Here is a 15,779-nt window from a genome sequence, read left to right as displayed (position 1 = left end):
TGCTCCTTTAAAACTTTTGCTTCTCTCAGGTAAAAGTTGTCACAGGGAAAGATGGTCAAGCAGTGACACCTGTTGCCATAGCAACACAGCTTCCTCCCAATGTATCTGCAGCTTTCTCTGCCCAGCAGCAATTTCAGGTAATAAATGCAATCCTTGTGTGAAACACTATCTGCAGTGGATTATCTATAGGTAATGAGATCATCTTCCTTGAATTTCTTGTGGGATAGGTACTCCAAGGGCCAGCTGGCGCGCTTGCCAACCCCGCAGACATGGATGCCTTCAAGAGGCAACAGGCTATGGTGCAAGCAGGTAGGGCGAGGATCGAAAACTCCTGTCTGCTGCTTTTTTCCCCCTCCCCCGTTTGCTTTGTTTTCTGTTCTTTTTCTTTTCTCCCTTTAATTGCTTCTGCTTTTAGATATTTGGCATCCTCTACTAGCGCTCTATGTTGAAGTGTTTTCTTCGAGGAAGGAGAAGTGGCCTGTGAGGTCTTCGGAAGGTCATTGCCCTGTGCAGAGTACTTTTTTTCCGTTTTGAGGGTATTGTGTGTTTTAAATCCCAGATCAGGCTAAACGAGCCCGGATTGACGTTGGTCGCCATGGGCTGATTTTCCAGCATCCTGGTGTATCTCCTTTAGGATCGCCTGGCGTGCCACTCCAACAGCTTATGCCAACTGTGCAAGGTAGGAGTGCTACAACGAGGCCCTCCATTCTTCGTATGCTGCTGGATGCTTCCCTTTCTTCACATGAAGAAGATTTAAGTATCTGAGCCAAAACATTCCCCTTTGACAAATAAACTCCAAGCAGCATCAATCCGGTGATCTTCCGATGCTGGATTTCTCAGCAGTCCTTCCTCAGGAAATTCAGGCTTAGTTCAACCAACACCGGCTCTCTGTCAGGATGAAATGGGAAGAAGATTTTCCAACTGTGAAGGATAGTCATCACACACTGGGAAGATGCCTTGTCTTAACATTTTCCTTTTGTCGTGTTTTTGGCCATCCTTTATCATCCATTTGTTTTTGTTTCTTTTTAAGCGGTTGTCTTTTTGACTGACTGCCATGTGATGATGGCTTTTATTTTCATTTGATTGGTTTATTCATTTATTTTTGTTAAGCTCCACTTGGATGAAAAGAAAGTGGGAACCTAGTGGGAATGAATGCACTTTCTTGTGGGTTTTCCCATTAACTGACTCCATTTGTTGTCACGGTGTCTTTTGGTTGCCCATTGTCATTTCTTGTGCAAGTCTTTCATTCTCCGGTTATCCATGCATCATCAACAAGGTTTCTGAGTCATTATTTCGATACCTCTTTTAAGTGTCTTTGTGTATCTCATGGTCACATTGAGTTGATTTCGCTTCATATTATATCATGGCATTTTGTTCTGACTTGGCTTCTTTCCCTCAGTCTAAGTAGGAGGGGAATCATATGGAGGACTTGCGTTCACCGCACAGGTTTTTGCGATTGTGATGGTGTGGGTGTGTCAGGGCCAGGTGTTGGTGGTGTGACGTGCAGGGAGGTAAGGCAGGCGCTGCTTTAGATTGCACAGCTCCGCTCAGGCCTGCTGTCTGCAAAACCCAATGTTTGTCCTTGCGCTCACCTCTGTGCTTTGCTGCTGTGAGGCATTCTGATGCCTTGAATACTGCTCGAATGACATAGCTTCCACGCATGCATGTGAAACATGCCGTTTTTGTGTGTCTGCTTTGTAGTTTTATTTTCCCTTTTCGCTGTCTTTTTGTTGTTGTTTTTTCTTCCCCATTTTCCTTTCCTTTTAAACATCTTTACTCTTTCCAAACCTCTCAGTGCATCTATAGTTTTGGACATTTTAAATCACATTCAACATGAAATGCAATGCTTTGATTTTGCATTAAACTATATGATGTTTTGTTTGAGAGACATGTAGATGACCACATTAATTTCATTTCTTCTATAGTCATTCTGCTGTATTAGTTTATGCTATGATCATCAGGAAGTAGTATACTTCTGTTCAATCAATTTCATCTATTTCATTTGGCGCTGTTCTCAGGAGCTCCAATTATAACATTCAAGTGTTATTTAATTTATGATTAGCTTCTATTATTCAGGGAAAGCTACCAAACACCTGTATTCAATTAAGAAAACTATATATTCTAGCAAGACCACAAGACATTTACAGGGCTTCATATGTAAATACACGCATCTTTATTTCTTTGTACATGTGCCCTTTGTTTGTCCTATAATTTGTTTTTTATGTGTCTAGGCGGGATGCCGCCGACACCTCAAGTGGTCCAAATTGCAGGACAGAAGCAGAACCAACAACAGTATGACCCATCCAAAGGACCTCCAGTGCAGAATGCAGCTAGCCTACATACTCCGCCTCCTCAGCTGCCAGGCAGGTTGCCACAAGGGGCTCTCCCAATGACTGGCCTGCCAGTGACACTGTCCCAGCAGGCTCAGATTGTGGAGAGTACAGTCCAACCTGGTGGTCAGCTCCAAGCGCAGGTGAAAGTGCAGGCAGGTGGCGCAATCATGGCATCAGCAAATCCCCACACACAACTCCAGACCCAGCTCCAACAGCAGATGCAATCAGGTCTTCATATCCAGTTGCCTCCCCAGCAGCAGCAAAACCAGGCAATGCTACAGACAGGGCAAGCGGTCAGTCTCCCTGAAGACATACGCGTACAGTGTGCATTAATGTTTACACTTAAATTGCGATACTATCTTAAGATTTGTTCCCTTCCACATAGACGGTGACTCTTGGTCGTCCCGGTGCAGAGTCAGCTCAACCCATTCAAAGGATTATGACCAACTCAATATCGCTCACCTCAATGTCGTCTGCTCCTACCCCTACTTCAAACTGTGTTCCGACCCCTCAACCAACAAGTCCTCTACGCCCACTTGCTGCCAATACAAATCCAAGCACCCAGTCCAAACTGACAGGAACAAATGGTAGCTCTGGAATCAAAATGAGTGGCTTTGGTCAAAGTGCGACCATGCAGTCGTCGTCGCAGGAGGCTGCCCAAGATAAGCAAGTTGAGCAAGCTAAACTGGTAAGTTTCAGAATAACCCATCTGGATGCACATTTTTTTTAGTTTCTTGGTTATAAGTGATTTAGTCCCTGTTTTTTTTAAATTGTAATAACCTTTTTTAATTCCCCAATGGGGAAATGTTTGCATCGTTTCAGCTGCATTAATTGTTGCAGGAAACAAAAAATAATTCGCAAGCAAGGAGGAGACAGATGTGTCGGCTACCCATTTAGATGAGCTCAAGGATCAAAAACAACTTACCGGTACATGAACGTGGACACAGTACAGAGTAAAGAGAAGTCCATGTAAAATGAGTGAGCCCATTGTCAGTGATGCCAGCCAGGACTCTATAAACGACAGCAGCTGACATGAGAGGGGCTGAAGTGCCACGAGCTTGTCCATCTTATTGGGGATAGAGCTAACATAAGAGAAATCCAGATGGGTTGGGAGACGTTCGTTGCCCACTGCTCTGCACCGGCACTACATCCCCATTTCCTCCTTCATGTCAGATTAAGTGCTGATAACCATTGTTGCTCACAGCTGATCCTGACTATAAACATTGCAGTGGCTCCAGGCTAGTACAGATAGGAATGTCCACGTTTATACAATAGAATAAACACACTGAGGTTCAGGAATACAAACAAACAAGGTAAAAAAAAAAGTTTAAAAAGAGGAGAAAAGCCACAAGGGGTGTGGAGTCACTCGCAGTGCCGGCCGTGGATTAGGTGTTTGATGATTGAGCTCTTTATATAAACTAACATGGTCTTGATTATAATTTAAATAAGAGTTTTTTGGGTTTTTTTTTTGTCCAATTTCACTTATAGCGGTACGTTGACATGAGTGACCGGTCTTGACTGGAACAGTTTCTGATCTGCAAGCTGTCTATTTGCCTCTTGTTTTTGCTGTGATCTCCAAGTGCAAAATTGGCATGCAAGAGCTGTATGGTGGCCCTTGACTGAACTCACTTCCCAATAAGTGGCAGTTTGGTAGCTATAACCCATAGATTTTCTTCAAAAAGGGTTCAAGCTCTATATTGCCACTTTTGGCAGGCCACTGTCAAACTAAACTTAAAGCAAAGAGAATTACACATGGGTTTAAGGCAACCACCCTTCTTACAGTCTCTGCTAGCTAAATGTTTTCATAACAAAGGAAAACTCCAAAGGTACATGGGCTCGCGAAGTAGTGTCTATGTACGTCTTTGTTGTTGAGCTTTAAGAGGTAAAAAAAACCTTTTTTAGTCTCATAATGGAGAAATTCCCATTTTACAGAAGCAAAGTTATGAAAGGAAGTAGTAGAACAACAAAATATAGGAGCTGCTGGAAAGGCAGCTCCTATATTTCTCTCGCGGCGCCATTTTGAAGTCAAAATAACAAAAATAACACAACACATTGGACACAGACAGTCGCGAAATCATCACCACTTTTCTGCATACACTTTATTGTCTGAAGTAGTTATAGATGAGAGGATCAAAGTGTCCTTTCACCACGACACATATCTGAACACAAACGGTGCTGCAACACACATAGACAAACGATATTGCAATACTCACAGGCATATTTATCTTCTGTGAATAACCCCTAATATCAATTATGTACTGAGAAGATGGGGGATGAGCTCATTCTCCAGTATAGTATATATGTATGTTATGTCTGTCTTGCCCAGATGGCCACGGTGTGCACACTGGAATGAGCAGCATAATTGAAGGAGAATGTGTGACCAAAACATTTATTTTTAATTGTATTTGATTATGCTGTTACTCTGCGATTGGCTGGCAACTGGTTCAGGGTGTCTGATCTTTTCATCTCCTGTCATATCTTTAGGAGAATCAAGTGCACCAACGCATATCTGAGCTGAGAAAGGACGGCCAGTGGTCAGCCAGTAGGCTTCCCAAACTTGTGGAGGCTGTTCGTCCAAAGTCCCACTGGGACTACCTCCTGGAGGAGATGCAATGGATGGCAGCCGACTTTGTCCAGGAGAGAAGATGGAAAGAGGCTGCGGCAAAGAAGGTACATTGAATGTAATGTTTGAAATGTTCAAAAGTCTCCAGAATTTGATACATAAAGTTGAAATGTCTTCTGATTCTGTTTCAGCTGGCACGCACATGTGCACGTTACCATCAAGAGCAGAGGAAAAGCGTAGAGAGGTCAAAGAAAGAAAGGGAAATTCATCTTCGCCAGATTGCCAGCACACTAGCCAGAGAAGTGGAATTCTTTTGGTCTAACATTGAGCAGGTCTGTTTCCTAAAATTGTCAGGATCCATCATATAGGACATTTGAATCAGTACCAATTTATTATGAGATCAAATTCAAACCATTTGAATGTATAACTTTTTGTCAGGTTGTGGACATTAAACTTCACTTTGAAATTAATGAAAAAAGGATTAGAGCGCTTAGCTTACAGAAGGCATCAGTCAAAGGTATGGTTTATTCATTTCACATTTTTCCTGTGATTAAAAAATGTATAATAATCATCTACAAATTCAATTGTTATGATACACCAGGTCATTCTGTTGGCGAGACAGCTGATAAAGAGGTACGTTCTCTCCTTGAACGCAAATATGAAAGTATAAAATCACATTTTACATATATTTTCTCTTTTAGGAGCTTCACAGTGTGTGTAGAAAAAGAAAATCAAATTCACCTTTGAGTGTTGAAGCCGGTATGTGTTAAACCATAGAATTAAAAATATATATTATTTAAAAAAGGTTTTAAGTTATTTGTGCTGTGAAGTGCAAAATTCATAAAGTCAAATTACAGAGTGACTGTTTTTGTGCGGTCTAGATGAAGAGAGCACAATAGAGGAACAAGAGGATCTGGAGGGAGCAGCTGATTACAAAGCAGAGTTGGTTGAGCTTGCGAAAGACGGTATTACTCTCTACTTGTCTGGCCAGAATTCCCCCTAACCCACCCACAGCATTAGACTTCACATTTACTGTACAAGCTATTATCACAGTGTGTTGTCCCACACTAAACAGTAAAACATGAATTTGGAAATGGAAGACATGGTCTGAAGCTGAGGACATTTAGCCAATGAGTGTAGAATGTGTACATGTTGGTGTTAATATTAGTGTCGAATCAAATTTTATGCACTGTACAAGGCTGCCACAATATGACATTTCTAAGCCAACTCATTTTTATGTTGAGAGTACAACCCATTCTAATTCCGTGGTGCCTTGACATAATTTACAATATCTTCAGAATGCATGCCATCGCTTGGCTGATTTTTTACTGTTGCAAACCAAAACATCAGAGGTGTGTGTGTGTGCGCGCGTGCTCGCACACAGTACAATTTTTCAGAAACATTACAAAAATGTTTTTGTATCTTTTAGGGGGCTGTACCGTATCATTGGCGTTTTCAGTCACGTCAATGTATTTAAATCTGAGTTAGGAGCATTGTCACGAAATTACTTAAACTTGGATTTGAAGGTGCCACTTTGTATCAAACTTCTATATTTATTACGGTTATGCTTTTTTTTTGTTGTCATTTGCGCTTAGCTGAGTTGCCTCTGGATGCTTTGAGAAAGCAATATGCCGGTGCCTACGCTGATGGCTTTGAGTGGCCTCAGCCAAGTCCTCAAAGTAATCAGGATGATGAAGAGACTGAAGGTACCAGTATGCTGATTTTTTTTGTTGTTGTTGTTTTATTTTTTGTGTTCAGTATGTTTTACACATGTGGACAAAATTGTTCAAGAAAAACACACAATGGTCATTGAAATTACTTGGAAACTGACGTGATGAGAGTTTGCCACAATTTATAATGACAAGGAACAAAGCTGATGTGAGAATCTTTTGTACCGATGAGAAAAAAATAGATCTTTTTAAAAATTGTGTTCTTCTTACAGTTCAAAGGTATTTTATAGACCATTTTGAGTTATTGTTTTTGTAACAGAGCGTACCAACTGTTTTATGCATTTAGATTTGTCCTTCCCCCCTAAGTGATCTTGTTCTTATTTTTCAGCAATAACGTGCCCTGCGAGCAGTCCACCTGAGGCAGTGCTGATAGACTCTCTTCTCATTGTGGACCAATTTTGTGGTCCCGACAAGACCTCTTCTCACAATTCTGAGGGGAAACCTGCCAGAGACATATCTGAAGTGGCTGCTGCAACAGAGCTCCTTCTGCCGAAGGGTACCCTCAAGGCCACTTCGTCGGTAAGACTCATAGGCAGATGAAGGAATCATTTCTCATGTTTTTCAGTGTTGTTGTAATTGTTTTATTTTACTAGACTCATAGTCCTGCACCATTTTTACTTCATGGCTCACTGCGAGAATATCAGCAAATCGGTGTTGACTGGATGGTGAAACTCTACAAGAAGCACCTCAATGGTATCCTCGCTGATGAAACGGGCCTTGGCAAAACTGTACAAACCGTTGCTTACATGGCACACTTAGCTGGCCAAGAGGGTATGTTTCTGCTTCTATTGTTGTTATATATACAGTGTGTGTGTGTGTGTATATGTATATGTGTGTGTGTGTTTTCAGGACATGTTTGTATGATGTAGTAAATGTCATTCGTTTCGGGTTTTTTTTCCCAACAGGTGTTTGGGGGCCTCATCTCATTGTGGTTAGGACATGTAAATTGCTCAGCTGGGAAGTGGAGTTCAAGCGCTGGTGTCCTGGCCTTAAAATTCTCTTGTATTTGGGAACTGAGAAGGAGCGTAAAGTTCAGAGAACGGTTGGTGTTTTTGTGATAATGAAAACTATACAATCACTTTATAAAGAAATGTCATATCATCTGGTCTGATTTGAACTCCAGAGGTGGCGCGAATCAAACAGCCTCCATGTATGTGTGACTTCGTACAAGCTGATGATGAAGGACCGCAGACATTTTCTGAGGCAAAAGTGGAGACACCTCATTCTGGATGAGGTGCAGCTCATCAAAAATATGACTGAAAAGCATTGGGAAACCATATTTGCTCTCCAAAGGTGAATTTACTGATCATCATTATTTTTCTGATAATCTCATTTGGGGATTTTGACACTCTTTCACAAACACTTGACTCTTTAAAATGATTTTGTAAGACACAGTGTTGCAAGTACTTTATTTATTTTTTACTGCATTTTACAGTGAGCAGCGGATCCTCCTCATCAATACACCACTACAGAATACTCTAAAGGAGCTATGGACTATGATCCACTTCCTCATGCCAGGAATCACCAGGCCCTACTCTGACTTCCCTGTTAAGGCAGGCACTGACCAGAATCAGGACTACTATCACAAACTTGTAATTCGCCTGCACAGGGTTGGTACACTACGACGAACAATAACTCTACATCTAAACAATTCTACATACTGTTTTGGATTTATTGAGCAAATATGTAAAGGTGCGTAAACCTAAAATCCAATTCATCTTACTGCTAGATGATTCAGCCTTTCATTCTGAGGCGCTCCAAAAGGGAAGTGGAGAAACAGTTGCCAAAAAAGTATGAGCACATCTTGAAGTGCCGCCTCTCCAGCCGACAGAAGAGCATGTATGAGGATATCCTTACTCAACCCGGGTGAGATTTTCTGTCGGTAAACCTCAAGGAAGTAGCACAAACACTTTAATTCACACATCACATTTCATGTGGTTTTTCAGAACATTTTCAGCACAGCTGTAGCAGAAGACAGAAAAAAACAACTTCACCAAGGACCAATTTGTTTTTGTTTTTTTTTAAATAAAGGTGTTATTATCCCCCCAAGTATATAACTTTAAACGTTTTAATTTTGATTTCCGACAATGACCACAATAAATTCCCTTTATTATCACCTCTTAATTGGACTATAACTTAGGCAGCTGTAAACTATTGGAACGTATGTTGGTAAAATAACTTGTCCATTGTTTGGTTGTGTTTTTAGATCCCAGGAGGCCCTTAAGACTGGTCATTTCGTCAGTGTGCTTCAGGTCTTGATGCAGTTGCAACGTGTGTGTAACCACCCTGATTTGGTTGTACCTCGAGAGACAAGCAGCTCCTACTTCTGCGCTCCTCTGCCATATGATAGCCCATCACTCATATTGGAAGCAATGCAGGATGACTCCAGCAAAGTATATGAATTTTGTCATTTGTACTCACAATATCATAGCTTTTCCCCGGCTATTCTAGTTAGTAAGGCAAATCAAAGATCCCTTCATGCCATGGTTTAATTAATTGGGATCTCAGCTATAATCTTTAGAAATAATGCTAAAATCATGTTCCTTTTTTTTTACAGTGCATATCTTTATGAATAATTTAAATCGTGATATTCCATACACTATGGCGTGACACTCGTAATTATTTTCTTCTGCTCTCGTCCTTGACTTTATCATTTTAGGATACAAACCTGTCCCTGTTTGACTTGATCAGTAATGAGAATCGGCTGACTCGGTATCAGACTGAAGAAGCAATACCCAAACTAAAGGTCACACAACAGCTTATCGAGGAGATTTACAGTGGTCCTGAACAACCGCCACATCCCAAGCCATGCCCAATAAAACCGATGAGGTTTGAAAGGACGTTTTTTTTTGGTCGAATTTTTAATGTACTGTGAGTATTACATCAAGATTTGTCACATCATGATGTTGTAATGTCTTTCCAAATAAGATTATTCCAGCCAGTGCAATATGGGACAAAGCCAGAAGGGCGGCTAGTTACCATCACAAGTGCAGTAGGACAAAATCCTCAAACAAGCTTTTCTACTCCAACCAACTCTGTTTCCACATCTAACTCAGCCCAGATGAGGGGAAAGTCCCCCATCACCACTGTAGCTTCTACAGCAACTCAAGGTAAGTAACCCACAAATAATTCACTCTAAGCAGTACAATCAACCTTATAAACATGCATATACTTAAGAGTTCACTTTGAAAAATGTACTGTCAGCCATGCATGCCATTTGGTTCCTGATGTTAAAACGGCCACAAAGTCGGCAACTGTATTTCGGTGACTGGTATCGGGCACCCTTACGAGAGTCCAATATGTTGAAATGAGGCCAGCATGAGTACAATACTGCTACCTGGTATCTATATTCACCCATCCATAACACATGGTTTATTAAAGTAATCTTTTAAATCTTTACTTTGCTCTTTTTCTTAATTGCTCATTATTATGAATCAGACTGGGATAGCTTAGATTTGTCTGCTTTGTGTCCTGCCGTTGTGTCAATCACTGATTTTTTTTGTTTTAATTGTATACAAAGCAGGGTTCACTTTTATTTGTAGTATGTACATATTTTGTATAAAACTTTATCTAAATGTAAAATGAAAATGATACGACTCATTTCGTTTATGACAGAGTACTCTAATTTGACTTTTTTTCATTGAAGTCCAAGTAGAGCAACTATGCTTAAATATTGATTTCTTCCACTTTCAAAGATATGTTTCTCTGATCAAAAGCTGTAAAAATGAGGCGGGACTAGTGCTTGTAGCAGCAGCTACACTCTTTTTGCACTAATCATCGCACCTTTTTTCCTGCCCAGTATTTCTGAGGTTCATGTTCATATCTTTTATTTTGTTTTTATATTGTTCCTTCTCGTTAAAGGTGGGGATGCAGTGAAAATTGCCCAACTTGCCAACATAGCTGGCAGTCAGAATCGTATCTCCCAGCCAGAGACTCCTGTCACTCTGCAATTTCAAGGCAACAAGTTTACGTTATCCCCCAGTCAACTCCGCCAGCTCACCACTGGACAGCCTTTGCAGCTCCAAGGTACACTTCTTAATATAATATATCCCCAGGTACCACTCTTAAACTTTACATTTGTGCTAGCCTGTTGTTGTTTTTGTTTCCAAAGTTGTGTGCTAAGACACATTCATGTAGCTTATTAACAGTATAACACAAGAGCACAGTCATCACAAACTGATGTTCCTCGTACTTCAGAGCCAATTTCCTGAAAAGATCATTTTACTTATTGCATTTGCTTCAGCCTGAACACGTTTGCATCATTTCCTCTCCATAATAACAGCCTTTTTTCTCTCACTTAAAAATGTGGTTAAATCAGCATCCATTGTAATTGCTTATTTATATATCATGATTTTAGGAAACATTCTACAAATTGTATCAGCTCCTGGGCAGCAAATCATCAGGCCCCAGGGTTCTATGGTTATGCAAACGATGGCACAAGCTATCCCTAACTCCAATGCCTCCTCAGCTTCACCCAGTGCACTTCATCCAGCTCTGCCAACAGTGCAGCAAGGTGACACATCCATTACCATTCCATATCATCCATCTTGTTTTGTAAATCAGATTTTACCACAGCGATTAGCAATAGTACGCGACTTTTAAGTACGTGTCCTTCAGCTCATACAGTATATTTGGACTAGGTGTGACAACAAATGCCACAGCAACCTCCAACAAGCTCACTGCTGCTACCTCACAGGTATTTACCTTACTTCAGAGATCGCTGGAGGAACAATTCATGGCTAAAGTTTTGTAATCAAACTTTCAAATCAAAACATTTTGTGGCCTTGTTTACAATTTCCTTCAGGAGTCTTCAGAAGAAAAGACCCAGCAAGCAAAGCAGCGGTTGAGCCTCCTCTTTGACGCAAATGAACGTCGCTGCAGCCGTCGGGTTTTGTATGGGTCAGACTTGTTGCAGGCATGCACTGTGAGCTCAGAGCCTGGTCACTCTGCTCTAACTGCTGGAGGATGGATGTGGGTGGGTCGAGAGAGTTGCGTGAGGACCCAGAACACCCGTGTGGCAACCACCTCTGCACTGCAGTCTACCCTGCTCTCTGTTGAGGACCGGATGCAGGCCATCAACAACCTTGCCAAAGGGTGCTTACTGTTTTACCTCGCTGTTAAAGCTTGAGTGCATAAGAACCATTTTAGGAGCCTTTTTTGGGGTGTTATTTAATTTATGGCTTGTCGTTCAAGCCCTATTTAAAACAGTTAAGTGTGGTCACAGTTGAAATGTTATTTTGTTGATAATTCCCAATAATGCATATATGTCACATTGATCCAAGTTTGAGAGACTCTCTCCTTGTCTTCTTGTAGGCTGGTATGTGTGGTGCCGACAGCTGTTGCACCTCCTCCTAGATTGTATGCAGCCAATCCTCCCGTCCTCTACACCATTAAACAGAAGTTACTCCACAGTCAGCTGCAGGAATCTTTTGCTCCCCATACTTGTGAGATGCACCACTTGGTCGCAAGGCATCATTTCTGTTCTCCGGATCGTCAGCTAATGCAGATGGATTCGGGTTAGTTGGGTTCTCTTCCTGCCTGTTGTTACATATACATATTGATGGGGTTAATTTTTTTCCATCGGACTCTGTGCATACAAGGACAAAAGACCTCCCTCATGGCGACAGAATTCCGTCATTTGGAAATATTAAGAAGAAAAAAAATGGGCGTGTGCACTTTGACAGTGAAGTTGTTCCATATGCGCAGTTGCATGTACGGTTGTTGTTGCACTTTGTCACAATAAAGCTGACTTGACAGCTGGAATATGAAGAGACGCAGGGAACACAACTTTTGTTTCAAATATATAGGAGTGTCCCATCTATGAGTAATTAAAATGGAAGTCCACATCTTTCGCCTGGGAAGGATTCAGTGTTTGACAAGACTGACATCGGTCAAAAAAAAAACTTGCAAGATGTGGCTGCAAAACGGTCGCTTTGAAGAGCAGTTTGCCGACACTTGTGTTCCACCAAGACCCATTACAAGATGTGAACGATCTGCTTATCTATAATAGTTATCTGAAGCATGTGCAGATCTACGGTATTTTTTGTAGAATATTAACCATGGATATGTTTTTCATCAAAAGGCAAGCTAGAAGCCCTGGCCATTCTGCTGCAGAAGCTGAGGTCAGACAATCGCCGTGTCCTCATCTTCACTCAGATGGCGAAGATGCTTGACATCCTGGAGGCATTCCTCGATTATAGGCAGCTAACTTATGTGCGCGTGGATGAAAGCTACAGTCCAGACGAACAACAGGTAGAAAAGTTGTTGTGATTGACAATACATCTCACAACATTTGTTTTGTAATTTCAGTGAGACATTGCTGATCATTTTTAGAAATTGAGACCTCATGACAATGAGTGTATTGTTCGTGGTTGTTACTTCCCCGTCTAACACCAGGACCTCGCAGTGACAGTGCAGAGTTCTGGCTCAAGGGGATATATTATTGTGCACTATTCCCTCCCTGTTGGACTCTGTTCCTTGCAGGGCCCAAAATTGTTGTGCACATCAGTATAGTTAAAACCCTGGACCATGACTGTTGTCAAATGCTTCTTTTTTTCCCACTCACATGTTGGTTTCCTTGCAGGAGACCATAAGGACCTTTAACAGGAACAGGCAGATTTTCTGCAGCATCCTGACAAACCTCTGCTGTTCTTCAGTCGGAACGATGCTTGATGCAGATGCCATCATTTTCTATGACACAGACCTAAATCCTAGCATGGATGCCCGCACCCAAGAATGGTGTGACAAAATTGGACGCGCGAAGGATATACACATTTACAGGTGATATTTTCATTCCAAACTCACGAGTTCCTGTTTTACATATAATTGTTTACGTTCACAATATGAACAACTTGGGAGTTTACTAAGGTTTTCCCATGTTTGTTTGCCCAGGTTGGAGAGTGGAAACTCGATTGAGGAGAAACTATTGAAGAATGGAACCAAGGACCTAATTAGAGAGGTGGCTGCCCAGGGCACTGATTATACTCTTGCTTTCCTCACACAAGTAAGATAAGCTCATCTTTATTTTGTCCTTGAGTCTCAGAAGAATGTTGTGGTTTGTTTTTTGTTTTTGCAAAATCCATACCTATTAGATTACGTATGTGAAATGACTTTTGTCTGCTCTAATTCTAGCGGACAATCCAGGATTTGTTTGAGGTGGAAGCCGGGTCAGGGGAAAAGGTGGAGGAGTTTGTTGTCCTTCATCAGGAGCCATCAGCCTCTGAGACCATCTCTCCAAAAGTGGCGAGACCCTACATCCAAGCTCTCCATAGCATTAACTTGGAGGATTCACCAGTAGCAGAAGATGTGAATGTTGAGGAGACAGCAATTTCCAGCAAGCAGTGTGAAATGGCTGATGAGTCCGAGAGCCAAACTAACGAAGAGTCTTCTGAGATTGAGGAATTGAATGCAGTTATGGAACAGGTACATTCACTGAACAAACAGTGAAACTCAATTTAATATTTTGTTTCCATCCTAAATTTTTACGTCTGTATTCTTTCAAACAGCTCACACCAATTGAAAGATATGCCCTGAACTACCTTGAGTACCTTCATATCAGTGACGATGAAACCGCTCTCAAGGTAAATTAGAGTACCGTATTTTCACGACTATAAGGCGCCATTAAAAGTCTTAAATTTTCTCCAAAATGGACAGGACGCCTTATGGTGCGGAGCGTCCTTTATATGCGCTGAGTTCCAAAATCTGACTGACAGCCGACACGCTGTTTATATAGAGAAAAGGCGGAAGTGACTGTGGCCAGGCATGCGGGAGAGAAGTCGGCCAATCAGGGAAGGGTGGGCGTGTATATATACATATATGGAGAGGGAGAGAGATGGAGGGAGAGAGAGAGGACAGGCAAGCTAGTCCGCCAATGGTGAAGGGTGGGCGTGTAAGTGGACGCCTCAAGCCAGTACCAACACTTGTATAGAGTGTGGCAATGTGCATTGTTGCAAAACAACTCCGGTTTTGGTTTCTAAGAACCCCTGAAAATAAATTCGACAAAAAGACACGCCTACGAAGCTCAATCTTAAACTTAAAGCCACCGGTTATGCTTTTGGCATGCGTGCCCATCTCACAGCAGCGGTGAAAAAAACAAGTCAAGCAAATGAACTCTGAGCTTGCCGTTATTCCCGGAGGCTTGACTAAAGAACTCCAACCGCTGGACATCGGCATCAACCGGGCGTTCAAAGTAAAGTTGCAAACGGCATGGGAACAATGGATGATCGGTGGCAAACACAACTTTACAAAGAGTGAGAGGCAGCGCTTGGCGAGTTACGCCACAATACGCAACAACGAGAGGGAACGCGGCGTTTTTGATGGATTATGGTACTTGCACAATTGTTCAATTCTTTCTACACACACACGCGCTGCCACCATGTTTCGCTCTGTTCTTTACTTTCAAATGTGGGAAAGCTTCACACGAGAGAAATGTTGACTTTGCTGTTGCTACTCCTTCTTTCCGCTCGGCAATGCGTAGCAACTCACACTAGCATGTGATGCATTCAATGACAACTGAGATGTGCAGTCCTCTGCTTCTGATACAGAGGATGAGGACTTTGATGGATTTCTGGGTGATGATTGATCGAAAAACGTGAGAACATTGTACGATGGCTAAATAAAATACACCCAAACTCAGTTCTTCTTTCGTTGCCTTTTTAAAAACGTGTTTTTATCTTATCTGTATGTCTTGGCATGCTACCGTATGCTTCAAGCTAACGTGTTAGAGTGCGCGCATGCATGCCGTATGTTTAAGCTGGCGTATGTTTTACCATTGTAAAACTGCGGCCATTCGTACGATGCGTCCTGTGTATGTGTAAAATACAGAAATGTCACGCATTACTGAGACTGCGGCCATTAGTACGATGCGTCGAATAGTCGTGAAAATACGGTAATCCAAAATATTATGCCCTAATGGTCACATGTTATACAAATAAAATATGGTCTAATGGTGGAAGTACAGCTGGCATTTCAAATCATGAAAAACTGTGCCCGACTTTAAATGCATGTGCGCAAACATTTAATTAGGCTGTGTAAGCGAGATAAACACTAGCCCGCAATTTGATTGCAAACCACATTTCTCTCTGTGCACCTGTATTGATAGAATATTAGAGCCTGTTTTCAGTGCACACTCCATTCTCTTTGATAGTCTTATAC

The 15,779-nt window shown here is 41.7% G+C and overlaps 1 protein-coding gene and 1 non-coding gene across 10 annotated transcripts in view; both read left to right on the top strand.

The window, feature by feature from the left end:
* Positions 1-15,779, top strand: part of ep400 (E1A binding protein p400) — a 30,375-nt gene that overhangs the window by 2,395 nt on the left and 12,201 nt on the right. For 8 of the 9 annotated variants that reach the window (XM_052067976.1, XM_052067970.1, XM_052067977.1 and 5 more), the window contains exons 3-33: positions 30-137; positions 228-309; positions 560-679; positions 2,232-2,626; positions 2,719-3,021; positions 4,818-5,003; positions 5,088-5,228; positions 5,335-5,413; positions 5,498-5,529; positions 5,598-5,655; positions 5,778-5,861; positions 6,492-6,602; positions 6,955-7,145; positions 7,220-7,397; positions 7,532-7,668; positions 7,750-7,919; positions 8,062-8,236; positions 8,356-8,492; positions 8,833-9,019; positions 9,286-9,455; positions 9,555-9,736; positions 10,488-10,652; positions 10,984-11,139; positions 11,267-11,322; positions 11,431-11,720; positions 11,940-12,142; positions 12,709-12,878; positions 13,210-13,406; positions 13,518-13,629; positions 13,758-14,048; positions 14,132-14,206. In XM_052067976.1, the coding sequence (XP_051923936.1) occupies positions 30-137; positions 228-309; positions 560-679; positions 2,232-2,626; positions 2,719-3,021; positions 4,818-5,003; positions 5,088-5,228; positions 5,335-5,413; positions 5,498-5,529; positions 5,598-5,655; positions 5,778-5,861; positions 6,492-6,602; positions 6,955-7,145; positions 7,220-7,397; positions 7,532-7,668; positions 7,750-7,919; positions 8,062-8,236; positions 8,356-8,492; positions 8,833-9,019; positions 9,286-9,455; positions 9,555-9,736; positions 10,488-10,652; positions 10,984-11,139; positions 11,267-11,322; positions 11,431-11,720; positions 11,940-12,142; positions 12,709-12,878; positions 13,210-13,406; positions 13,518-13,629; positions 13,758-14,048; positions 14,132-14,206 (4,941 nt within the window). The remainder of the gene's footprint in view (positions 1-29; positions 138-227; positions 310-559; positions 680-2,231; positions 2,627-2,718; positions 3,022-4,817; positions 5,004-5,087; positions 5,229-5,334; positions 5,414-5,497; positions 5,530-5,597; positions 5,656-5,777; positions 5,862-6,491; positions 6,603-6,954; positions 7,146-7,219; positions 7,398-7,531; positions 7,669-7,749; positions 7,920-8,061; positions 8,237-8,355; positions 8,493-8,832; positions 9,020-9,285; positions 9,456-9,554; positions 9,737-10,487; positions 10,653-10,983; positions 11,140-11,266; positions 11,323-11,430; positions 11,721-11,939; positions 12,143-12,708; positions 12,879-13,209; positions 13,407-13,517; positions 13,630-13,757; positions 14,049-14,131; positions 14,207-15,779) is intronic. The other variant, XM_052067975.1, reaches the window with a different exon arrangement.
* Positions 13,004-13,132, top strand: LOC127602928 (small nucleolar RNA SNORA49). The gene has a single exon (XR_007962960.1). It is a non-coding gene; the product is annotated as a small nucleolar RNA SNORA49 (small nucleolar RNA).

The sequence above is a fragment of the Hippocampus zosterae genome, chromosome 6 (genome assembly GCF_025434085.1).
Source record: "Hippocampus zosterae strain Florida chromosome 6, ASM2543408v3, whole genome shotgun sequence".
In the NCBI taxonomy this organism is placed as follows: Eukaryota; Metazoa; Chordata; class Actinopteri; order Syngnathiformes; family Syngnathidae; genus Hippocampus; species Hippocampus zosterae.
The sequence above is the reverse complement of the archived record's forward strand: the minus strand, read 5'-3'. Positions and strand labels throughout refer to the sequence as shown.